This window comes from Zootoca vivipara, chromosome 14, assembly GCF_965207765.1.
Source record: "Zootoca vivipara chromosome 14, rZooViv2.hap1.1, whole genome shotgun sequence".
In the NCBI taxonomy this organism is placed as follows: domain Eukaryota; kingdom Metazoa; phylum Chordata; class Lepidosauria; order Squamata; family Lacertidae; genus Zootoca; species Zootoca vivipara.
In genome coordinates, this window is record NC_142597.1 from 42531439 (window position 1) to 42557235 (window position 25797).

The 25797-nt window shown below is 46.9% G+C and overlaps 1 protein-coding gene across 7 annotated transcripts in view; it reads left to right on the forward strand.

Annotated features, from left to right (window-relative positions):
• TRIM37 (tripartite motif containing 37) overlaps window positions 1-25797 on the forward strand; it is a 53669-nt gene that overhangs the window by 773 nt on the left and 27099 nt on the right. For 4 of the 7 annotated variants that reach the window (XR_004694013.3, XR_004694012.3, XR_004694011.3 and 1 more), the window contains exons 1-10: window positions 3750-4031; window positions 4138-4237; window positions 6745-6846; window positions 8166-8206; window positions 9247-9363; window positions 10753-10840; window positions 15054-15176; window positions 16151-16274; window positions 23397-23464; window positions 24655-24779. Coding sequence is in view for 4 of the 7 variants with exons in the window: in XM_035139819.3 (XP_034995710.1) it covers window positions 4217-4237; window positions 6745-6846; window positions 8166-8206; window positions 9247-9363; window positions 10753-10840; window positions 15054-15176; window positions 16151-16274; window positions 23397-23464; window positions 24655-24779 (809 nt within the window). In the remaining 3 variants the exon portion in view is untranslated. Of the gene's footprint in view, window positions 1-3717; window positions 4032-4137; window positions 4238-6744; window positions 6847-8165; window positions 8207-9246; window positions 9364-10752; window positions 10841-15053; window positions 15177-16150; window positions 16275-23396; window positions 23465-24654; window positions 24780-25797 lie in introns of those variants that run through there. The other 3 variants (XM_035139818.3, XM_060283095.2, XM_060283097.2) reach the window with 3 other exon arrangements.

Below are 25797 nucleotides of genomic sequence, written 5' to 3' on the forward strand. Positions count from 1 at the left end.
CCCCCGCCCCTCTATAAGGCATCCCATGTGACATCTGTGTGCATCACCTTAATTAGAATCATTTGTTTTTTCATGACGTAAGCTAATGCAGGTTGAACAGATCAAACTGATTTCTTCCTGTGTGGTGGCCTTCTAGTGCAAGTGATTCACAGAAGGCTACAAAGATTTTTCGGGAGATGCTGGATGTGAGACATGGGGAGTTGTTAGTGGGTTTAGCTTCAAGAGTCCTGCTTGTGGGCAAGCACTGTGAACAGGATGCTTGACTAGATAGGCCTTTAGTTTGATCCAGCCGCTAGGCTCTTGTACCCTGGCATCAGTTCCAAGAGGTCAAGGATGGCATGCATGGAGGCCTTTGTGTAACAAGCAACTAATTAATAATTATGTCTAATTGATACTAATGAGGTTATTGCACTACCCCTGAGATACATTTGGCTGAAGCATGCCCAAGCTCACTCTGCAAGTTTCACTGACCAGGACAAGTCAATTACTGCCTCTTTGCCATACCTGTTCCTCAGCTGCTCACGCCTTCCCAATTCAAAATCCTAAACCAACCTCACATCATCCCTGACCACTGGCCATGCTGACTGGAGACGATGGGAGGTCTGCTCTGGTCAGACCTCACCTGGAGTACTGTGTCCAGTTCTGGGCACCACAGTTCAAGAAGGATATTGACAAGCTGGAACGTGTCCAGAAGAGGGCAACGAAAATGGTCAAAGGCCTGGAAACGATGCCTTATGAGGAATGGCTTAGGGAGCTGGGTATGTTTAGCCTGGAGAAGAGAAGGTTAAGGGGTGATATGATAGCCATGTTCAAATATATAAAAGGATGTCATATAGAGGAGGGATAAAGGTTTTCTGCTGCTCCAGAGAAGCCGACACGGAGCAATGGATTCAAACTACAAGAAAGAAGATTCCACCTAAACATTAGGAAGAACTTCCTGACAGTAAGAGCTGTTCGGCAGTGGAATTTGCTACCAAGGAGTGTGGTGGAGTCTCCTTCTTTGGAGGTCTTTAAGCAGAGGCTTGACAGGCATATGTCAAGAATGCTTTGATGGTGTTTCCTGCTCGGCAGGGGGTTGGACTGGATGGCCCTTGTGGTCTCTTCCAACTCTACAATTCTATGATTCTATGAGTTGGAGTTCAACATCTGGAATCCCCATCCCTGGTAGATCATAACCTGATTAAGAATAAACCTCAATCCTATATGCTGGCTAACAGCTCTTTATACTTGTCCAGAGGAAGGCTGACACTAAACCTCCAGGTAAATATGGTTAGGAGTGAACATAGAAAGCTGCTTTTATACTGAGGCAGACCATTACTGTCTATTGTTTCCCAAAACTTGGGTCTCCAGCTGTTTTGGGGCTACAACTCCCATCATCTCTGACCACTGGTCCTGCTAGCTAACAGTTGCAGACCCAAATTTGGGAAACCCTGGTCTACACTGACTGGTAGCAGCTCCCAGGGTTTCAGGCAGGGGGCATCCCCAACCAAACCTGGGACATTCTGCATGCAAAGCGGATATGCTACTGAGCTGGGGCCCCTTCCCCATAAATTATGTGCAGTTTAGTCCTATTCATCCTGCCACAGAAGTGAAGTCCCACTTAGTTTAAAAGTAATGTACAGCTGAGTAAGTATTAGGATTCCTAATGTATTGGGGAAATAGGTTTTCTCCGAGGAAATAATAGGATAATAAGCGGAATCTGCTTGTTCAGCTGGCCTGTTTCCCCCTCACTGTATAAGCAGTTTCTTTGTGGCATAAACTGCAAGCTGCAGTGTGCTAACTCCTTCATTGAGTGGTGCCCAGCGGAAGCGGGTGGCAGTGGAGCTGCTAAACTACATGTACAGGGTTATGTAAACTGTGTCAGCATTCTTATGGAGCAACATTGATCACGAATACAGTACTGACTTGACGATCAGAGTTTTGCTGTAATGAATGCAAGGGGGAAAACAAATTAAAATGAGTAGCTGTTAGGGTTATAGTGAGTGGCATTTTTTTTTTAAGTAGCATAAATATCCATAGCTGTCAAGTTTTCCCTTTTCTCATGAGGAAGCCTGTTCAGCATAAAGGAATTTCCCTTTAAAAAAGGGAAAATTTGACAGCTATGTAAATACCAGAAACTAAGACTTGTGTGTATATTATTTTTAATTGTATTTACACCCCACCTTTCCTCCTAAGGAGCTCAAGGTTGAATATATGGTTTTCCCTGCCTCATTTAATCCCTACAACATCACTGTGAGGTATGTTAGGCCAAGAGGAGGTGGTGACTGACCCAAGGTTACACACTCTGAGCTTAATGGCTAAGTGGGGATTTGACCCCTGGCCTCCTAGGTCCTAGTCCAGGCACACCCAAACTGTGCCCCTCCAGATGTTTTGGCCTACAACTCCCATGATCCCTAGCTAAGAGGACCAGTGGTCAGGGATGATGGGAACTGTAGTCCAAAACATCTGGAGGGCCGAAGTTTGGGGATGCCTGTCCTAGTCCAGTAATATAACCCAGGGTTTCCCAGACTTGGGTCTCCAGCTGTTTTTGGACTACAATTCCCATCAACCCTGACCACTGGCCCTGCTAGGTAGGGATGATGGGAGCTGTAGTCCAAAAGCAGCTGGAGACCCAAGTTTGGGAAATCCTGCTCTAACCACTACTACAAACAGGGTATACATACCGTATAAAAGGCTTGCAGAACATACCGTGAGCTGCTCTATTAATTACTGTAGCACTAGCTGGCCAAGTAGCTAAACTCTTAGCATGAGCTTTGCTTGGATCCAACAAAACCTTCCCCAATTTGGTGTCCTCCATGTTATGGACTACAATTCCCATCATTCCTGACCTCTGGGGCTGATGGGAGTTCAGGTCCAAGATCTGGAGAGCCACAGATACCTCATTCCTGGCTTAATTGACATTTTTTTTCAGTCCCCAGTGGTAAGAGGCCTGACTGGCCGTAAGCTTTTGACCTTCAGGCATCTATAATAGTAGGTGGGCCTTTAATTTTTATTTTTGGTTAGCCAGACCCCTTAATGATAATATTTTTATATTATGTTTAAAAACTGGTTTAAGTTTTAATATTGTACACTGCCCTGATATATTATGATACGGCGGTCTATAAATATTTTTTATAAATAAAAATCTAGCTTGCATGGGTGTAGCCAGGATTTATGTTGTGGAGGGGGCAGAACCTCCGTCATTGATTTACTAGGGGGGTACAGCTGCCCTCCTCTGCCCCCCTTGGCCACACCCATGGAACCCTGATAAAAATAAAAGAGTTCTGGCATACTCAAAATATTGCTCACAAGCTTTCGTTTTGGTCGGTGAAAATGGAGACATTTTTGGAGTTATTTTCCCCCCTCCAAAAAAATAATAAAAGTGGCAGTGTAAGCTTTAGCTATGCATGGCTACCTAACCTACCTCTGCCGAGTTTATTTGGAAACACAGGAAGTCAGATCACACTGATCCATCTAGCTCAGTACTGTCTACACTGACGGGCAGCAGCTCTCCAGCGTTTCAGCCAAAATTCTCTCCCCGGTTCACCCTGGAGGGATTATAAGGCTGCGCCTTATTTTTCCGCCATCCAAACAAACCCGCGCTCATCCCCCTCCACTCAATGCGGCAGCCTCCAGAGCCAAGGAGCCCGTACTGCGCATGTGCCGCGGGCCACTCCCTCCCTCCCTCTTGTCTTTTTCCAAGGGAGAAAGAAAAGCACCGGAGAGCTCAAGCAATTTCCCTTTGGAGGGCGGGGAAGAGAGAGGCGCATGCGCGGTTGCAGGCTGCCTCGCTCGCTCTGCTCCGCCGGTTGTAATGCGGCCTTTCTGAAGGGAGCATGGCGGCGCATGCGCAGTGAGGCAGAAGGAGCCTCGTCCGTTCTCCCCCTTCAGCCGGGAGGCGGGAGGAGGAGGAGGCGGCTCCGCCGTTAACGACTCCTGTGTTATTTTTCTTGTTATTCCTGTTATTTATTCTCCCACCACCGCCACTTGCTTCGCCCCTCCTGTTTCGCCTGAGAGGAAAACGGCTGGTCACCGGGCGGTTGCGGCGTGAGGTGCCCAAAAAAACCGGCGACCCCCTCCCTCCATATTGCAATGTGTTTTATTCATACATACACACACATATATATAATAGAATAAAATATTTTTCTTTTCCCTCAGGTGACGGCGCCGGAGGTCCCTCTCGCTTCCTTTCCCTCCCAACCCTCCGCTCGCTTGAGGGGGAGACGCTGCTTGAGTCATGGACGAGCAAAGTGTTGAGGTAAAAAAATAAAATAAACGGGCGGGGGATCCACCTGCTGGTGGAGGGGATGGAGGGGCCTTAAAAAAAACAACCTCGCCCTCTCCGACGTGGTGGTCCCACCCTCTCGCATCTCCCTCAGAAAGTGGGTCGGTGGGCTTATTGGAGCCAGGACTCCTGGGTCCTCCGCTCGGGTTGGGAGGGATGAATGCTAGGCTGGGAGGTCGGGGGGGGCAGGACTCCTGGGTCCCTTCCTGGAGTGTGTGTGTTATTTTGCAGCCAGGGCTCCTGGGTTCTTCTCTTACCACATATTAGTGGAAGGCGTGGCAATACTAGGCACAGAGGTTAATGTGGGGGTGGGGGCAGGACTCCTGGGTCCCTTCCTTGGGTCTCCTCTCCTATGCCTTCCTAAGGGGTGCATGTGTGTATATGTATATCTGTGACTGAGTGTTATTTTGCAGCCAGGACTGGTGGGTTCTTTGCTATCACGGGTTTGTAGAGGGAATAGTAGTGGAGGAAGCCGCCTGGAGTGGCTGCAGAAACCCAGCCAGATGGGTGGGCTATAAATAATAATAATAATAATAATAATTATTAGTTCAGAGGGCAGGGCCTGAGACACAAGGCCTGAGTCCCTTCCTTGGTCTCCTTCCCCATGTCGTCTTGCTAGGTGTATACATGTGTGTGTGTGTGTGTGTGTGTGTGTGTGTGTGTAAGTAATTGGAACCAGGATTCCTGGGATCTCCTTCCTACTCTTGGTCATTGGAGGGGTGGTGATACTAGGTTCTGTGGGGGTCAGGACTCCAGAGTCATTTCTTTGGTCTCCTTTCCTATGCCTTCCAAAGTGTATGTATGTGTTAGTTAGTTAGTTAGTATCGTAGTTTGGAGCTAGGCCTCCTGGGTTCTTCATTATAGGGGGTTAGTGGGAGCAGGTGGCGACAGTAGTTCAGAGGTTAATATGGGGGCTAGGACTCCTGGGTCCTTTCCTTGGTCTCCTCTTCTTCGCCTTGCCTTCCTAAAGTGTGTTGGTGGGGCTACTTTGGAATCAAGATTTCTGAGTCCCCACCCCATTTCCTCACAGGCAAGTGAATTTATTTATTTCAGATAATTCTAAGCACCCTTCCAAAGACTACGGCTTTCACAAGGTGGCAGTGCTGGGGGTTGGTGGTTGTTACGAAGTTGGTGTGTAGGGGTGGCATAATGTTAGGACACTTGAGTCTTTCTTTGGCAACTTCCATCACATGTATGTTTCTTGAGGGTGTTGCTGCTCTTCTTTGGGAGGGGGGGGTCCCTTTTGGTTGGATCCCAAAGCCACTTCCTAACTGGGCACAATCACCATTCTTTTTACTTTTCCTCTGAGTGGGTAGGGGAATGTCCTGGAAGTCCTTACATCAAAGTTGCCCCCTGACCAAGTTCTACTTGGTGATTCCTAGCCTTCTCTGTTGATATATCATATTGTTGGCTTATTTTTGTTGTTGGAACACCACTTCTTTGTTGCATTTGTTTGTTTTATAAGCCAATCTGAATTTCCCTGAAAAGCAGCATGCAAATATGTTTAATAAAATGAAGTTAATAAATACTGTCTTGGGGTGCTGCATTGGTTGCCTTTTGACTAGGTGCTATGCTCCTTGTGAGGGATGCGGTTGGCGCTGTGGGTTAAACCACATAGCCTAGGGCTTGCTGATCAGAAGGTCGGTGGTTCGAATCCCTGTGACGGGGTGAGCTCCCGTTGCTCGGTCTCAGCTCCTACCAACCTAGCAGCTTGAAAACACGTCAAAGTGCAAGTAGATAAATAGGTACCGCTACAGCGGGAAGGTAAATGACGTTTCCGTGTGCTGCTCTGGTTTGCCAGAAGCGGCTTTGTCATGCTGGCCACATGACCTGGAAGCTGTACGCCGGCTCCCTCGGCCAATAATGCGAGATGAGCGCCACAATCCCAGAGTTGGTCACGACTGGACCTAATGGTCAGGGGTTCCTTTACCTTTATGTTCCTTGAGGATGTAGTAGGCCTCTTTCTTGGGTTCATCTTTCATTTGAATGAGTAATAAATTAGCTGTTCATCTTTTGCCCTTTGATTATTGTACCGGTACTGTATAGTGGCACAGAAGTACAAAACTGAGATGGCCTAATTGCTTCCGGGTTGGAGGAGCGCCAGAAATAGCTTGTGCACATGCGCTCGGGCCTCCTCCTACCCGGAAGTGCGCCGGAAATGATGCTTGTGCATGCGCACAAGCTGTTTCCGACGCTCCAGCCACCCGGAAGTGGGCAGCCGCGCTGCGCTGTACCATTAAGAGTGGGCAGCGGGGGCCGCATAAAAGAGCCTCATGGGCCACATCCGGCCCGCGGGCCTTAGTTTGGGTGGGGTATAAATAATAAATTATTATTATGGTATTATTATTATTTGTGTATTAAGAGTTTCACAGTTCCTTGAGTTTGTAAGAACTGAGTGGGTGTAATGGCTAACATACATGATTGATACTTAGACATTTGTCTTGTCCATGACTGGAGTTCTTAATTTTTTTTCTTTGCAGAGCATTGCTGAAGTGTTCCGATGTTTCATTTGTATGGAAAAGTTGCGTGATGCGCGCCTATGTCCACACTGCTCCAAGCTGTGTTGCTTCAGTTGCATTCGGGTAAGCTGTGAGCTCTGGGTCAAACTATATATTATGTGGGAGATTTTTGACTGGCTTATTAAAAAAATACTTCAAAGCAGCATGGAGTGGCTGGGTTTGGTGGTGGCTCTGGGTGAGAGGTGTTGTTTTAACCTTTTCTCTCTGTGCCATTTCCATGTTTTAAAAACCTGCTAGTAGTGGCAGTGGGGGAAAAGACTGGCAGCTATCTTTTACCTACTATAACTAATAACTGATTCAGGGAGGGGAAAAGACTTTGAAACTCCATGCAGAGAAAATGTTAGGTCGTCAGACCACAGTGGTGATCTACCCATTTTGGACCATAGTGGTAATCTAGTTCAACACCCCCACCCCAGCAACTTTACATCTCCCATGTTGTTTGACCCTTTCCCCTTTCAGCTTTTGTATGTGAACATGTGAGATGCTGCTGCAATTGAAAGAATTTTTTTGGCTAATTTATACATTTTTTGCCGGAGATTTTTTCCTCCTTACCGCAAGCACTGCATTTTCTTGCATCACTGCTGTAGCAACTGAAGGGTAGGTAGAATTGTTCTAAACCACTTGATGAATCTGAACAGTACATAAATAACATATACTTTCAAAGACAGCAGCAAGTTACTAGCTCTCAGTCTTTTCAGATAAATCAACTAAAATTGCTAGCTTTCCATTTTTACTATGTTACCAGACCACCAAAGGGGTGGTGAGGGGTACTAACTGTTGTGAGGCATTTCTGGCCAGTTATTTGGAGGTAATTTTTGTTAGGCATGGAGCATCTTTGCACTGCAGAAGGTAGTGTAGCATATTTTCGGGAATGTTACACTCAGGTAATGTGCAGCACTGGTCAGGCTATTGGATCTTATTGTTGCCCTGTATGAACTCAGAGTACACCCTTAACTATACCTAACATTCCATGGAGCTGTGTGTTGTGGGAAAAGGACATACAATTGTTAATTGAGAAACCCCCAATGATCTTTTTGGGAACCCTAGAGTTTCCGAAACATGAAGTTTGAAGATTTCCAGATGGGTAGTCTAGTTAGTATGTGCATTATGTATTATGGCATTTATAGTTTGATTAATATTATGTATGCTTTCTAAATGTCCCAGTGGCTTAGACCCTCACATAAGTTAACTTAACAATATTGATGAAGGGAAAGTTTGTAATCCCTCCCTTCCCCCTGCAACCTCCTGCACCCCTGAAAAGCCCCTCTGGAGAGTTACTTCTGATAAATAAGTCCAAATCTGGAGAGATCTGTGGCATATTATCTTCTAACACTTCTGAAATTCTCCAGTCTCTTATGATATATCTATCATTGTTTTGACAGCGCTGGCTGACAGAACAAAGAGCTCAGTGCCCTCATTGCCGGTAAGCTTACCTCTAAAGCTCTATTTTGTTTTAGTTGGGGGCACTTATTTTTGCTGCACTGTTTACTTAAGGTGAAGGTGGATGGCAGGTAGCCTGTAGGCCCGTTTTGACCTATGAAGCAATGTTATTTGACCCATAGTGGCGTTACCAAATCAGGGTATGGTAAAAACTTGTCCTACAAATGTGGAAAAGAAAGGAGTTTTCAAAAATTGTGTGAGAGATTCTACCATCTTGCTGTTGCATCTCTCTTTTGGTTCTGTGGCCGAGCACCTTTTTAGCCTATGTAGAGCATCCTTCATTGTCTAGATGCACCTGGCCATTCTGGCGGGGACTGATGGCAGTTGTAGTCTACAACATCTGGAGGTAACCAAGTTGAGGATGGCTGGTGTAGAGCCTGAATGCTCATGAATAATTTTTTTGTTTTTAGGTTCCAGGATTTTCAAGGAGGATTAAATTATTTGCAAGGCTTCCCGAAGGAGCATTAAAACATTTTGCAGTTCCTCATGAATTTATTTCATATGAAACTGTGTGAGGTCAGAAGGCAAATTCCAGTTTCCTCCCTCAGTCAGGGCCTCACTAATGGTCCCTCCCCTTCAAACTCCCAGCTGTGTTCAGTCAATCCATTAAATGTCCTAATGGCTGGGGGAAATGATGAAAATTAATACATATCTAATTTAGTGATTTACCTTTAACTGCATACATGCCAGCCTCCTAATAATAATGTTTGCTTGAATATTCATGGAGGATAAGGCTATCAGTGGCTATTAGCTAGAATGGCTGTGCTCTTCCCCAGTGATGGAGTTAGTATACCTCTGAAATAAATAGGGGTGAGGGCTGTTGCACTCAGGCTGGCCCTGGGGGCTTCCCATAGGCATCTGTTTGGCCTCTCTAAGAACAGAATGCTGTATTAGATGGGGTTTTGGTTTGATTCAGCAGCCAGGCTTTCCCTGTGTTCTTGCTTTCGTAGAGTGTAGGAATTGGTTCCTAATTGCTAAACTAAATTCCTTGCAATCTTACTTGGGAAAACTAATTACTTGCAGGGCCCCACTCCAGCTGCGAGAACTTGTCAACTGTCGTTGGGCTGAGGAGGTCACCCAGCAGCTTGACACACTTCAGCTGTGCAATTTGAACAAGCATGAAGAAAATGAAAAGGACAAGTAAGTGGGATTAGACTGCGAGTTTTGATGTGCCTTGCTTAAAGACTGGTTTAATTCTGCTCAGAATTGGGAAATAAAGTATTCTGGCTATGTAACATTTGTTGCCATCGTGTCAAGGGCTGGATTGACAATTGTGTTAAGTAAGATGCCAGAGAGTTTAGATCTTTTCTTACAGTGCAACTATTTAACAACAGTCTAAATAAAGGGTCCATAGCTTTGGCTGGCCTTGGCAGCCAAATTTGTGGTCATCAGAACCCTGCTTCTCCCCTTATTTTTTAGTTTTGTTTTTTTTAGCACCTTGCTCTTTTTCTCAAGTGTAACCAAGTCCAAGGTCTACACTGACTCTGATGTAACCAACTTTTTCATTTCATTGAGAAATTGTATCTTGGGGCTCTTGAATGGCATGAAGAACATAGGAAAACTCTCAAGGTGTTCAGCTTGCCTTTCTCAGGATGTATCCCCCCCAAAGAATTTTAGTAATTTATTTGCTCCATTCTGTTGTAAAATATTTTACTATAGGAATGGGGGAGTGCCGGTAGGACAAGCACAAAAGAAACAAGTTCAAATTTAGAGGACAGTGGATGAGTGAAAAATATCAAGAAAGAGGCTATGGGGATAATGTTAAGAGGTCTGTTTTGCCTCTATATTTCGCCCTATATGACCATGATGTGGGTGGGTGCAGGGAGCACAAGTAATTCCTGATAGACACTGGACACACTGTATTATTTTAAGACAGTAATATTATTGGGATAACTTATCAAAAGTGGTGTGCAGAAGAGATGAGAGATTACTAGCATTTGGTTGTGAACATGCCCAAATTCAGTGAAGAATTAACCACACACTAACCTTAAAGGGACGTGGGTGGCACTGTGGGCTTGCCAATCAGAAAGTCAGCGGTTTGAATCCCTGCAACGGGGTGAGCTCCCGTTACTCAGTTCAGCTCCTGCCAACCTAGCAGTTCGAAAGCACGACAAAGTGCAAGTAGATAAATAGGTACCGCTACAGCGGGAAGGTAAACGGTGTTTCCGTGTGCTGTTCTGGTTTGCCAGAAGTGGCTTTGTCATGCTGGCCACATGACCTGGAAGCTATACGCCAGCTTCCTCGGCCAATAATGCGAGATGAGCGCCGCAACCCCAGAGTCGGTCACGACTGGACCTAATGGTCAGGGGCCCCTTTACCTTTACCTAACCTTAAAGTAATTCTGTTTCTAATTTAGCAAATCAGAAATGTGACTAAACTAGTCTGATTCCAGAGCCTGATAATGGCAAGTGAAAATGAATTTCTCATTAGTGGCACTAAATTTTGAAGAACGATTGAGAAGCAGTTTTGCAAAAGACATGTTTGTGTGTGTTTTGCAAACTCTTTTCTTTACTTCCTCCCTCTCCATAGGTGTGAGAATCATCATGAAAAGCTCAGTGTCTTTTGTTGGACATGTAAGAAATGCATTTGCCACCAGTGTGCTCTTTGGGGTGGAATGGTAAGTGGCAGAATAGTTTTCTCTGTGTAAGCTGGAGCAAGGAGCTTCCTACTCAGGGCCAAAAGCACAGAAAGGATGGTATAATTTTGCTTTATTTAAAATAATACTGTATATATGGTTATGATCCTGAAGGTTTCATTTTTTAATTTTTCATAGCTTGTTTCTATCATTACAGAAGAACATTGCTTGTGCCTTCTTAAAAAGAACAAAGCCATCCTTCACCAAATATAAAACTACTTAATTGAAACATTAACTGATTCATTTTAGGATATACAGGTGACACTCGAAAAATTAGAATATCATCGAAAAGTTCATTTATTTCAGTAATTCAGCTTAAAAGGTAAAAGGTGATGATTATGGTGTACAGCTGAAGAAAACCCCAAATTCACAATATCAGAAAATTAGAATATTAAATTAAATAAATAAAACAAGGATTGCAAATAGAACAATATTGGACCTCTGAAAAGTAGAAGCATGCATACGGTATGTACTCAGTACTTGTTTGGGGCCCCTTTTGCAGCAATTACTGCCTCAATGTGGCGTGGCATGGGTGCTATCAGCCTGTGGCATTGCTGAGATGTTATGGAAGACCAGGATGCTTCAATAGTGGCCTTCAGCTCTTCTGCATTGCTTGGTCTCATGTCTCTCATCTTTCTCTTGGCAATGCCCCATAGATTCTCTATGGGGTTCAGGTCAGGCGAGTTCGCTGGCCAGTCAAGCACAGTAATCCCATAGGCATTGAACCAGGTTTTGGTACTTTGGGCAGTGTGGGCAGGTGCCAGGTCCTACTGGAAAATGAAGTCAGCATCCTCATAAAGCTTGTCTGCGGAAGGAAGCATGAAGGCTGCATTGACCCTGGACTTAATAAAACACAGTGGACCAACACCAGCAGATGTCATGGCTCCCCAAATCAACACAGACTGTGGGAACTTCACACCGGACTTCAAGCATTTGGCATTGTGTGCCTCTCCATTCTTCCTCCAGACTCTGGGTTCTTGGTTTCCAAATGAGATGCAAAAGTTGCTCTCATCAGAAAAGAGGCCTTGGGACCATTGAGCAACAGACCAGTTCTTTTTTTTTCTTTTGCCCAGTTAAGACGCTTCTGACGTTGTTTCTTGTTCAGGAGCAGCTTGACAAGAGGAATACGACATTTAAACCCCATCTCCAGGATCCATGTGTGTGGTAGCTCTTGATGCACTAACTCCAGCCTCAGTCCACTCCTTGTGAAAGTCCCCAACACGTTTGAATGGTCTTTTCCTGACAATCCTCTGCAGGCTGCGGTTATCCCTGCTGCTTGTGCACCTTTTTCTTCCACACTTTCCCCTTCCACATAACTTTCCATTAATGTGCTTTGATACAGCACTTTGGGAACATCCAACTTCTTTTGCAATTGCCTTTTGAGGTTTTCTCTCCTTATGAGGGTCTCAGTGATGGCTTTCTGTGCAACCCTTCCCATGATTGTGATTCCTACTGAAGTAGACTGAAAGACCATTTAAAGGCTCAGGAATCCTTTGAAGGTGTTATGGATTGAGTAGCTATGGTAAACACTATTCTAATTTTCTGAGATTGTGAATTTGGGGTTTTCTTCAGCTGTACGCCATAATCATCACAATTACAACAAATAAAGGCTTGACATATCTTGCTTTGCATGTCACGAGTCTATCTCCTATATTGGTTTCACCTTTTAAGTTGAATTACTGAAATAAATGAACTTTTAAATGATATTCTAATTTGTCGAGTTTCACCTGTAAATAACTTTCCATTACTCAGATCCCTTATCTCTGAAGCAGTTAAGTAATGCAGGTTATTGATCCATCACAAAATCCTGAATAACTGAATAATAATAATAATAATAATAATAATAATAATAATAATAATAATACCCCAGCCACTCAGGGTGGCTTCCAACAGAAAAATAAAACACAATAATCTATTAAACATTAAAAGCCTCCCTGAACAGGGCTGCCTTCAGATGTCTTCTAAAAGTCTGGTAGTTGTTTTCCTCTTTGACATCTGTTGGGAGGGCGTTCCACAGGGCAGGCGCCACCACCGAGAAGGCCCTCTGCCTAGTTCCCTGCAACTTGGCTTCTCGCAACGAGGGAACCGCCAGAAGGCCCTCGGTGCTGGACCTCAGTGTCTGGGCAGAATGATGGAGGTGGAGACGCTCCTTCAGGTATACTGGACCGAGGCCATTTAGGCCTTTAAAGGTCAACACCAACACTTTGAATTGTGCTTGGAAACTTACTGGGAGCCAATGTAGATCTTTCAAGACCGGTGTTATGTGGTCTCGGCGGCCGCTCCCAGTCACCAGTCTAGCTGCTGCATTCTGGATTAGTTGTAGTTTCCGAGTCACCTTCAAGGGTAGCCCCACGTAGAGCGCATTGCAGTAGTCCAAGCGGGAGATAACTAGAGCATGCACCACTCTGGCTAGACAGTCTGCAGGCAGGTAGGGTCTCAGCCTGCATACCAGATGGAGCTGATAGCTGCCCTGGACACAGAATTGACCTGCGCCTCTATGGACAGCTGTGAGTCCAAAATGACTCCCAGGCTGCACACCTGGTCCTTCAGGGGCACAGTTACCCCATTCAGAACCAGGGAATCCTCCACACCTGCCCACCTCCTGTCCCCCACGAAAAGTACTTCTGTCTTGTCAGGATTCAACCTCAATCTGTTAGCCGCCATCCATCCTCCAACCGCCTCCAGGTACTCACACAGGACCTTCACTGCCTTCAGTGGTTCTGATTTGAAAGAGAGGTAGAGCTGGGTATCATCCACATACTGGTGAACACCCAGCCCAACCCCCCTGAGAACTTCTGGCAGAGAACTTTGTTTAAGGTTTTTTTTAAAAAATTAAAAAGTGTGTTTTGAAAAAGAAATCTACTTTAACTATGAAAATCTGATTAGCTCAGCCAGCTGCTACTGTATATAAGCTGAAGTACTGTGGAGGCATAACTCTTTTACATTCCAAGATGAAGAACATCCTTGCTCAAAACACATTGGGAAATCATTTTTATACTTCTGTTGTATTCAACAGCACCTTTTCCTATATGTGCCCACCCAGGACCTAAGTTCTTCTATGGAGGTCCTCTGGAGTAGCCCCTCTGGCTGAGATTCAAGGGGTGCTGATGAGAGGAAGAGCCTGTTCAGCAGAGGCTCCCCTATTGGAGTGGTCTGCCTAGGGTAGCTTGCTTGGTGCTGATTTTACCATCTTTTGGGTGGCTGATGAAGATGTTCCTCTTACCCTGGAACTTATAAAAATATTTTTTTCATTTTCAGCTTTTAACATTTATTGACTGTAATAGTGTTAGTTAAGGCTGTGATTGAGGGGGTTGTGCTGTTTTTGCAGATTGATGTATTTATGCTGTTGGGTGGGGGGAATTTGGATAGTGCTGGTTTTTAGCTAGGGTTTTATTGATTATATTTGCTATATTGGACGTGTATAACATTAAAATAAATCATCTAGAGGCTTTTTTGTTTAAGGCAACTCAGAAATAGATTTGCTGCTTTTGTTTACCTTTCTGGTTCATTCCACCATCAGTGTCAAGATGCCTCACTCTACATGCAGATCTCATACTTTAAGGTTCCAACAGTGCTATTTGCTTTAGAATTTCATGTTTATTCATTTGGCTCATGGTAGGTGTTGGCACTTGAAAGGGAGGATTACATTCATGTGATAGTTTTCTCTCAACTTTGGTATAACTACCAAATAGTAGCCTAACTACCACCCACTACTCAATGAAACCTCTGATTTGAACTGCTTTGTTGGAATAACATTCTTTAAATGTCTAGGTCTTTTAAAAAAGAAATAAAACTACCTTTAATGGAGGAAACTCTGCCTTGACAAAGTAAGTCCTTTAGGTCCCCTAAACCTTGAATTAGTCTTCCCATAAGAGGTGCGCCTGGGAGCTAATTTAGCCTTTTCCTGAAATGGTATATACATGTTCAGAGTGTCAAGCCAGTTTCAAATTAATTAGCTGAAGAGATGCACAGTGAATACAGAACCTCACTTCAGGCACTCACTTTGGACTCAGAATAGATTTCTGCAGGAAGTGTGTGACTGGAACAGAAGCCAGATCCAAGGCTTGTTAACACATTAAAGGCAAGAGCCTTGTTCAGATAATATTCTATGGGACAGTCTCTTAAGAAGGAGATGGGGAAGTAACCTGTCCTGTCCTGGTGCAATGAAGCTGAAGCCTCTGTGTCTTTTTAACAGCATGGAGGACATACGTTCAAACCGTTAGCCGAAATTTATGAACAGCATGTCACAAAAGTAAATGAAGAGGTGGCAAAGCTTCGCCGAAGACTTATGGAGTTGATCAGTTTGGTGCAAGAAGTGGTAAGGGCAATCCTCATACCCATTTTGGATCAACATATCGTTACAATTGTGTTCTTAGGATTTTATCTATTTATTAAATTTATATTGTGCACCTTCTACAAAGGAAATATACACTGGAAAAATATCATGCCTATAATGGGCAATTTTGCTTCATGCATCCTTTGTGTTGGGTTGCAATCTGTAGACTTAGAAACTTGACACATTGGGTATTGTATTCTGCTTCATACTCTGCTTGTTAATTCATTCATTAAAGCATTCTGGCCATTGCTGCTCATTAGCTGAAAAGCCTTCCAGAATGACTTACTATTGATAAATAAAGAAAAGATAGTCCTTGCCCTCAAATCTTGCCATCTAAACACAACACAACAAGGAAAAAAGTGTTGGGGCAGGTGGGGAGCAAGCTCAGGCACCAGTTTTCTTGAAATCACCAGAGGGCGCTCTTTAGAACACAAACAAAACAAAATGCACTTGCACAATAAAAAAGAAGTATGCATGCTACTTACTTTTGGGGGTTGTTATGATGGATGTGTCTAGACAATAGCTTTGTATAATAGATCATGTTTTCATTATAGCTAGTTACAGGTAGGTAACTGTGTTGGTCTGATGTAGTCGAAACAAAATAAAAAAAATTCCTTCCAGTAGCACCTTAGAGCCCAACTAAGTTTGTCATTGGTATGAGCGCTCGTGTGCATTTCATGTTCAGGTGTCTGAAAAAGTGTGCATGCACACGAAAGCTCATACCAATGACAAAATTAGTTGGTCTCTAAGGTGCTACTGGAAGGAATTTTTTTATTTTGTTTCATTATACGGTAGCTAGTTTATGCTGTGTTCAAATGATCATGATGGTGCTGATTGAATCAACATCTTACAAGTAAATCAATCAAAAAAACATTTACAGCTGCAAAGTGACTTACTTTTAACTGGTTTGTGAATTTTCCAGCTGGTAGTAAACTAATGTCTTGTGTGTCTTCCAGGAAAGGAATGTAGAAGCAGTACGCAGTGCGAAAGACGAGCGTGTTCGGGAAATCAGGAATGCAGTAGAGATGATGATTGCTAGGCTAGACACTCAGCTGAAGAACAAACTTATAACACTAATGGGTAGGCTTGCCTTTTGTTTTGTTAGATTTTGGGGTAGGCATCTTGATTTTGGCAAAACTGTTGGCCACTTGAGATAAGAGTGATCCATAGAACAGGGGTCTCCAAACTTACTGGGCTTCGGGGGTTGGGGGAGGGCGTGCAGGAGCGCGGGCGAGCACGGAGGGCAGAGGAGCGTGCACCCATACGCATGTGCACACGCTATTTCTGGCACACTTCCAGGTTGCAGGTGCACCGGAAATAGCTTGTGCGTATGCGCACGGGCCTCCTCCGACCCATAAGTGCGCCGAAAATGATGCTTGCGCATGTGCGTACACTATTTCCTGTGTTCCTGCAACCCCGAAGTGGGCAGCCATGCCTGTAAGCGTGGGCAGCGGCAGCGGGGGTCGCAATGGGCCCGATAAATGTGTCCTTTGGGCTGTATCCGGCCCGCAGGCCGTAGTATGGGTATCCCTGCCATAGAACTATAGCTTGCTCTATCCCAAAAGGTTGGTAATAATTAGACCGAGAAAGCAAATATATTGATGCACAAAATAAGTTATATTAGAATAATTAAACAGTACAGTGATGTGGCTGGTGGGTGCTCTTTTTCAGGCATGTCAGGTTTGACATAGTTGGTATTTTGCCACCAAGTGAAGACATACCGGGGTACCTGTTTACTCAGACTTTTTAGATCTTGTAAGGAGTGACTTTTACCTTCACTGCTGTGCTTAGCTTTGCTGGTTGTTTTAGGAACTTAATTATTTTATATTTTACTCTGGCCTGGAGTTGGCTGATAAAGAGCCAGCTATACGTATTTGTAATAAACAATAAAAATAAATACGTGTTTCAGGCAGGAGGTGTAGCTCACAAGTTATGCTGTAAGTCCATGATTTAACTTTGTATTAGACCTCAAATTCATGCTCTTAACTAAAATGGGGAAAAATGTTAACAAAAATACAGTGAAGTGGAATCATATTACTGCATATGAAGCATCTTAATTGTATTCTTTGTTACCTTACATGAATGATTTGTTACCTGTTTTGTTATTTGTTTTATAGTGTTACTGATTTTATAGGTTAATTCATTTTAGTTTTACTGTATTGAGCCTTCTATACACCCCTTGGAGACAGCTGTAATTAAGCACTAGAGTGGTTAAATAAATAAATGCATGAATGTAATGTATATATGTATGTTTTAGGAACTGGCCCTCCAAATTTTCTATTATCCCTTAAATGCCGTTTGGATTGGCATTAAAGCCCCAGGACAGTTTACTTAAAAGCCTATCTGTCACAGTGGCCGGAGTGGGCTACTTCAGAGTAACGACGCTACGCAGCTCTGCATTTTATTCTTTTATTGGTGCTGCGTATTTACAGTGCTGAAGTCATTGCTTTTTACATGGAGTGATGTGGTCAGTCGGTTTCAGAACCTCCGAATGGCTTTTGGCGCGTCTTTCTCCAACACAAAAGCTTTGGCAGACCCATCCTCTTTCCCCTCCTCTTTCTGCGTAATTCCGGAGTTGGGGGGATGGGTCTCCCCCCCTTATTCGCCCCTTCCTGTCCCACCTGGGACCCAGGCTCCTCTACCTTGCCTGAGCCTCGGACCCGACTTCCTGCTTCCCCACTGGCATCGGAACTCTCTCTGCTTTCCCCTGTGCTCGGGGATGGGCTTGAACTCAGGAGGGGAGGGACTTCGCGATATCCCCTGTCCCTCACATCCATCCCCCTCCCAAGCTCTCCTTCACCCCTCCCCAGGTCCCCCCCAGGTGTCGGTGACGACTGGAAGCCTAAGAACTCAGTGCTTTCCGAGCCCGTTGGTGTGAACACCTCCCCCCAGTCCTGCGAGCCCCCCCCTTCCGCCTGGGAGGACGGGAATCCCAAAAAGTCTGTGGCGTCAGAGCTGGTAGGGGTAAAAATGTTCTGCCAATCTGCTCCTTCCTCTGACTGGGTGGATCTCGGTGACACCCATACCTCATCCTCTGGTTCCTCAAACTCCGCTTCCCAGCGCCATGGTGAACTGCTCTCCCGTGCTTCCTCCCCCTCCCCCTCCCTTTCCATGTGCCAGGGCTTGGGTCTATGGGGAAAGAGGGCGTGAAATTCTTCTACCAGGAATTCCTCCTGTATCTGAGTGGCTGGGACCCATTCATTCTGGGACGGTGGAGCATCCTCCCATGCCATGAGGTACTCCAGGCCCCCCACCCCCCTCCTTGAGTCCAGGATGGCCGTGGCCTCATTGAGTTGCTCCCTGCCTTCCCTCTCCCCCCTTCCCTCAGGGGTTTGTTCGCTGCCTCGGAGCCTGCTGCTTTCCCTGTACGGCAACAGCAGCGATCTATGAAACACTGGGTGCACCCTCATGTCCTCTGGCAGTGCCAGCCTGTATGCCACCGGGTTGACCTGTTGCGTGACCGTGAAGGGGCCCAACCTTCTGGGCGCCAGCTTTTTGCACCTCCCTCTGATGGGAAGGCCCTCCGAGGACAACCAAACTTTGTCCCCCACCCTAATGACCTCCCCCGGTCTCCTGTGGCGATCTGCCCCCTTCTTGTACGCTTCCTTGGCTCTCTCCAAGTGTTCTCTGAGCTGCTGGTGCACCGTCTCCAGTTCCTCTGCCCAATCCTCAGCCTGTGGGCCCTCCTCCTCCTCCTCCCCCTCCCTCTCTGGGAAAGATCTGAGGTCGCGCCCGTAATTGGCCTTAAAGGGCGACACCCCTGTGGAGACGTGCACCGCATTGTTGTAGGCAAATTCTGCCAGTGGCAGGCGATCCACCCAGTCCGTTTGCCGCTGGCTGACGTAGCATCTCAGGTACTGCTGCAGAATGGCGTTGACCCTCTCCGCCTGTCCATTGGTCTGCGGGTGTCGAGCCGTCGACAAGCTGACCTCCACCTGCAGGAGGTTCATGAGCCGCCGCCAGAACCTGGAAACAAATTGGCGGCCACGATCCGAAATAACCCCTAAAGGTAATCCATGCAGTCGGAATACGTGGTCAACAAACAGTTTGGCTGTCTCTTCTGCAGAGACCGCCCTGGCACACGGTATAAAGTGGCACATTTTGGACATGAGGTCCACCACCACCAACACTGCGGTCTTGCCCCTGGAAGAAGGCAGATCTGTGATGAAGTCCATGGACACCACTTCCCACGGCCTGTGTGGTGTGGCTAAGGGCTCCAGCAATCCTGCTGGCGCTGCTCTGACCACCTTTGCCCGCTGGCAGGTGTCACAGCCCCGTACATAGTCTCGAACATCTTCCCGCACCCCTGGCCACCAGAAGTGTCTCATGACTAGGTGAGCGGTTTTGTCCCTCCCAAAATGACCCGCCGTTGGGTTGTCGTGCATCTGCTTGAGGACCGTACGTCTAAGCTGGGTGGTGGGCAGGTACAGTGCACCCTTGTAGAAAAGCATCCCCCTGCGTTCTGCAAAGTCTTTTGCCTGCTCCCCCCCCCCTCTCAGTTCTCTGAAGATGCGGTTGGCAAATTCATCCGCTGCCGTCAGTGCTGTGAGTTCTGCCTCGCTCACCACTGCTGCTCCGCAGGACCATGCTGACGGGGGGAAAATGTGCCTGGGTGCCGGTGGCGCCTCCTCCTCCATGTACTCTGGCTTGCGGGAGAGGGCATCCGCCCTGACATTCTGCTCTCCCGGGATGTAGTGTATGGAGAAGTTGAAGTTCGAGAAGAACTCTGCCCACCGTATCTGCCGCTGGTTGAGCACCCTGGCAGTTCTCCAGAACTCCAGGTTCTTGTGATCTGTGCACACCTGGATGGGGTGCTTGGCGCCCACCAGGACGTGTCTCCAGTGCTGGAACGCAGCGTGGATCGCAAGAAGTTCCCGATCAAACACCGTGTAGTTTCGCTCTGGCTGGGTCAACTTCCTGGAGAAGAAGGCACAGGGTCTCCACTCTCTGTTGGCGTCCAGTTGCAACAAAATAGCGCCCACAGCTTTATCAGAAGCATCTGTCTCCACGCGTAGAGGCGCGTCCTGAACCACGTGGAACAGGTTCTGGTCTGAGGCGAACACCCTCTTGAGGCTTTCGAACGCTGCTTGCGCCTCTGGCGTCCACCTGAACTTCTGCTTGCCTCTCAGGCAGTCAGTGATGGGAGCCGTAACGCGAGAGAAGTTCTTGATGAACTTCCTGTAGAAGTTGGCGAAGCCTAGTAGGCGTTGGGCATCTTTGCGCGTCCTGGGGCTGTGCCAGTCCAGGATGGCCTGCACCTTGTCCTTGTCCATCGCCAGCCCCTTGTCTGACAGCTTGTAGCCCAGGAAGTCCACCTCCTTGGTGTGAAACTTGCACTTCTCCAGCTTCACATACAGGTGGTTCTCCTTCAGGCGCTGCAACACCTCCCTGACATCTTTCACATGCTGCACTGGGTCATTGGAATAGATAAGGATGTCATCCAGGAAGACCAAGCATTTCCTGAAGAGGAGGGACCCCAGGACGTGGTGCATGAAGGCCTGGAAGCATGCTGAGCCCCCTTGCAACCCGAAGGGCATCACCAGATATTCAAAAGAGCCCAGAGGCGTGAACATCGTGGTTTTCCATTCATCGCCTTCCCGGATCCTGATCAAGTTGTACGCCCCCCTCAGGTCTAGCTTGGTGAAAATCTTGCCCCTGCGTGCCGCTGTCAGGAGATCATCCACTCTGGGCATGGGGAAAGCCACTGGCTCTGTCACTGAATTCAGCCGTCTAAAATCCACCACAAGACGGCGTTGTTGCGTGTCTTTCTTGTCCACCCAGAAGACCGGGCTGCCCCCTGCTGCCTTGCTTTCTCTGATGAACCCCCGCTTGAGGTTCTTGTCGATGAAAGCGCGCAGATCCTCCAGTTCCTGGTCTGACATGGCGTACAGCTTGGCTGGGGGTATAGTTGCCCCTGGCACCAGGTTGATCTGGCAGTCAAAAGGCCTGTGCGGGGGTAGGTGGTCGGACTCCGCTTCGCTGAAGACCTCCTGCAGGTCCCAGTACGGCTTGGGTATCGCCTCACCCCCTTTGACGTGCATGGTGGCCACCGTGGCTATCGGAGGCCCCTCCCCTGGTTGGTGCTGCATGCAATGTTCCAGGCAAAAGTCCGATCCAAAAGTGATGCATCTCTGGTGCCAACTGATGGAGGGGTCGTGGCGCGCCAGCCAGCTCATGCCCAAGACGATGGGGGGGTCTGAGATGGTGGTGACGTTGAATGCCAGTGTCTCTGAGTGCCTTCCCACCGTCATTCTCATGGGGGGGGTTTGATGAGTGATGGCCCCTCCCAGCAGCTCTCTGCCGTCAATGGTTGCCACGTGCAGAGGAAAATCCAGCTGCAGAAGCTGGATCTGGTGCTCTTCTGCAAAGTTTCTCGAGAAGAAGTTCGCTGACGCCCCACTGTCAATTAGGGCGAGGACTGTCAGGGGATAGCCATTTGGGAGCGTTAACGTCACTTCTAGAACCACTCCTGCTCTGGGAGGGGTGGGCTGGCTCTGCTCCTCTCTGTGCGGGTGGGTGGGCTGGGGCTGTTGTCTGCTGACTGTGCCTGGCTGCTGCCCCTTGTCTCCTGCAGCCAGGCTTTCCCGTTTCCCTGCTGTGGTGCTGCGTCAGTGGGGGAGGGCACAACCGTTCCCGCCTTTCCTTGCCACTCCCTGCGATGTGGGCAGTCTCTGACGAGATGCTGGGGGGAGTTGCAGAGAAAGCAATTCCCACCCCTTCCCTCCTTGCGTCTTGGCGCCGCTGGGGTTTGAAAAGCCCCCGCGCGCGCGCTATCAATCTGCATGGGTTCCTGGTCCTGGCTGGCCCCAGGCGTGGCTTGAAAGGGTTGTTGGGGGAGTGGCTTCTCCTGCGACCGTGGGAACCAAGCCCGCTTTGCGCGCGTTGCTTGCTTGTCGCTCCACCGGGATTCCTGTCTCACCCCCACCGCCAGAGCCGCTTTGCTCAGCTGATCCATATTACTGGGCTTTGGACCTCTCGAGAGCTCATCCTTCACCTCCTCATGCAACCCCAAGTAGAACGCCGCTTGCATTGGGGGTGACTCTAGTTCCCACCCCAATCTGTGCACCAGCATGGTGAATTTCGCCCAATACGCGCGAACTGTCATATTTCCTTGGCGTAAATTATGAAGTTCCTCCTTAGTCTGGTCCATATGACTATCGGACGAATACATCGTTTTCAAACCTTCTAGAAATAGTTTGACATTCTTCATGCAAGGATTCTTTGTTGCGATTAACGGTCTTAGCCACTCCCTGGCTGCCCCGGTAAGGTGCTCCACAATAAACGCTACCCTGTGCTCATCATCAGGGAACTCATCGTGGTGCAGCTCAAGAGCATACACAATCTCAGTCTCAAAGCCCTGATATTCCCTCGGGTCTCCATTGAACTTGCTTACTAGGGTCCCGGCTCTCCTTCCTGGCAGCACTTGGACTTGGGGTGCCCCTCCCGCCTTGTTTTTCTCTGCATCCAGCTTGTTTTGGAGGTCTACCGCCACCGCCCTTAATTCCTGCTCTCTTTCCTGTAGCGCTCTCACCTGTTCCGCAAGTTGTAGCCGGTCGTCCTGGACCTTCTTAGTCTCTTCTTTAGCTGCCTTCAATTCCCCCTGCGCCTGCAGCGACAGCTGCTGCAGTTCTTGCTGGGCTTGCTCCGCGATCTGCCGCCATCTCTCCGCCTCTGACACGCTCATCCCGGCAACTCCAAAGTAGCCCAAAAAAGGATTCGGAGGTTGCTGTCACAGTGGCCGGAGTGGGCTACTTCAGAGTAACGACGCTACGCAGCTCTGCATTTTATTCTTTTATTGGTGCTGCGTATTTACAGTGCTGAAGTCATTGCTTTTTACATGGAGTGATGTGGTCAGTCGGTTTCAGAACCTCCGAATGGCTTTTGGCGCGTCTTTCTCCAACACAAAAGCTTTGGCAGACCCATCCTCTTTCCCCTCCTCTTTCTGCGTAATTCCGGAGTTGGGGGGATGGGTCTCCCCCCCTTATTCGCCCCTTCCTGTCCCACCTGGGACCCTGGCTCCTCTACCTTGCCTGAGCCTCGGACCCGACTTCCTGCTTCCCCACTGGCATCGGAACTCTCTCTGCTTTCCCCTGTGCTCGGGGATGGGCTTGAACTCAGGAGGGGAGGGACTTCGCGATATCCCCTGTCCCTCACACTATCATTATTTGACTATGGCTTTCTTGTCTGGCTTAAATTAAATAGGTCAGAAGACATCCCTCACCCAAGAAACTGAACTCCTGGAATCCCTGTTACAAGAAGTAGAGCACCAGGTGATGAAGTTTGATTTATTTTTATCTGTCAATTCTCACTAGCAAATAGTATGCGTTTCTTATTTGGAATTGAATTTATATGTGTCATATGTAAATTCTGCAAACAGTACCCCAGTTTTGGATAAATATATATTCTGTATTATTAGTGGGTTGTTAGGGGAGGGGTAGTTTCTGCAGTGGGGGACACATTGTGGTCCTTCTGGGGTAGTATGTCCACCTTTGGTCCCCACTGCACTCAGTTCTCACCTGTGGATCCTAGAAGCTATCAGCATGTGTTAGCAGCCCCTCCCCCCAGGCTTTGACTTGCTGGCTAAACCAGGCGAGGGTAGCCGATAGTTCTCAAACCCTCGGTGAGTTAGTGATTTCCCCTACATGCAAGGCAAGCTCTGGTGAATTGAATGGACAAGACCAAGATTGGGTCCAATGATCAAGAAGGCAGTTTCTGCACATGCTGTAGAAGGAAGTGAGGGGCAGTTGGGGCTTGTCAACCTGGCAAGGTAGCCCAACTAGGAGAAGGAAAACTCTGATCCTAAGCCTCTGTTGCCTTGTGGTATATCTTCAAGAAAAGAAAAAGCTCAGGAGTAAACCCTGCACAAATCCAGAGTGGAATCTGATGGTTGGATAGTGCCTCCTTTCAGCAACACCTTCAGCCAAGCTGGTGCTAAATGTATTGCTCTGCTTTCCTTTTGACCACATCAGTGGGTAGCCCAGGACCTCCATGAACACTGCCCAGGCTTGCACCCTGGGGAGGTCACTTTGGTGCTGCTAACACAGCAGTTTGACTTCATCCCTGGAGGCACACTCCATTGTCTTTTGAGAGACAGATTCCAGCAATGATTAGCATTTAGAGAATTGCTCTTAGGAACACATTTTGTGTGTGTGTTTGTAATAACAGATGGCTATATACATCCATTCTGTTTTAAAGCTTGGATGCAGCAGAAGTATTCGTCTTCCTCATTTGGCAAATTAGAATTATTTTATTTTACTTGATTTGGTTGGCTTTCCTAGAAGTTAGTTTATTGTTTAAACATTGCTATGCTAGATATCCTTAGTCCTCTGTCTTGGCATTGCTGCTGCAGCTTAACTTTAGCACAGGCACTTTTAATATATTAAACCAATTAAAATGCTACCTCACTTGGTGAATTTATTGACATAGGCATGCATTTGTTCTCCATTTCCTCTTTTTGCAGCTACGCTCATGCAGTAAAAGTGAACTGATATCAAAAAGCTCGGAGATATTGATGATGTTTCAGCAGGTGCATCGGAAACCCATGGCCTCCTTTGTCACTACACCTGTCCCTCCAGACTTCACAAGGTACTCCAGATTACTAGTTTTAAGTTTGCAGATTTGTTGTTGTAAAAGGCATTTATTCCTTATCCATGCAAGCTTCCCAAGGTGTACATGTACACACAGGATGTCATATTCTACAGTCAATAGGCATTGGTGAAATCCTCATTATTATTACCCCTGACAATTGCAGGGAAAGGTATTGTTGTAGGGTTCTGATCTGCATACATAGATTCTATGCAGACATTATGTCCTAGGTGAAGATTGTCCATTGGGTAAGAGGGATCTGGCTCCCCACAACTCTTTGGGGATTTATTTCTTGCATTTGTATCTCGCCTTTTTCTCCAAGGAAGTCAAGGTGGTGTGTACATGGTTCTCCCCCTTGTCATTTAATCTCCACAACAACTCTGTGAGGTAGCTTAGTCTGAGAGCCACCCCAGGGTCACCCAGTGAGCTTTTTGGCTGAGTGGGGATTTGATCTCTGGTCTCCCAGATCCTAGTCTGACACTCTAGCCATGATACCATGTGTTAATCATGCTTTTAGTTTGGCCCAGTGACAGATTTCTGTGCGTGAGGCAGCCTCACGTTTTGTGTAAAGCGGATGATAAATATGGTCAGTAATGCATGACGCTGGGATGACAGATTGAAGGCCAGACCTATAGCCTGCTTCCCCTATGGAACTTTTATCCACCGATAGTTTAGGAGTGGGTTGCAGGCTCCACTGCACTCAGTGTTGCTAAAAGCAAACACCTGAAGTAGGACCAACAATGTTTATTTGACTTTGGTGTGTCTCAGGCCGCCAGAGTATAGGCTAAGTTTGTTCAACATGACTGCATAATAAAGCTAAGGGTACAATCACTATTGCAACAAAACTGATGGCCTAACAAGTTGTTACCATCCTTTTTAGTAATGTTGTGAGTGAACTTTGGAAACTTCCTGCAGTTTTTTAGGGGCATTTGGAAAGTCATTTGTATGCCAGTCATGTTCTTGGTACGGTAAGTAAATATTTTTCTTACCTTGCACTTTCAAGTCTTACCTGTTATTT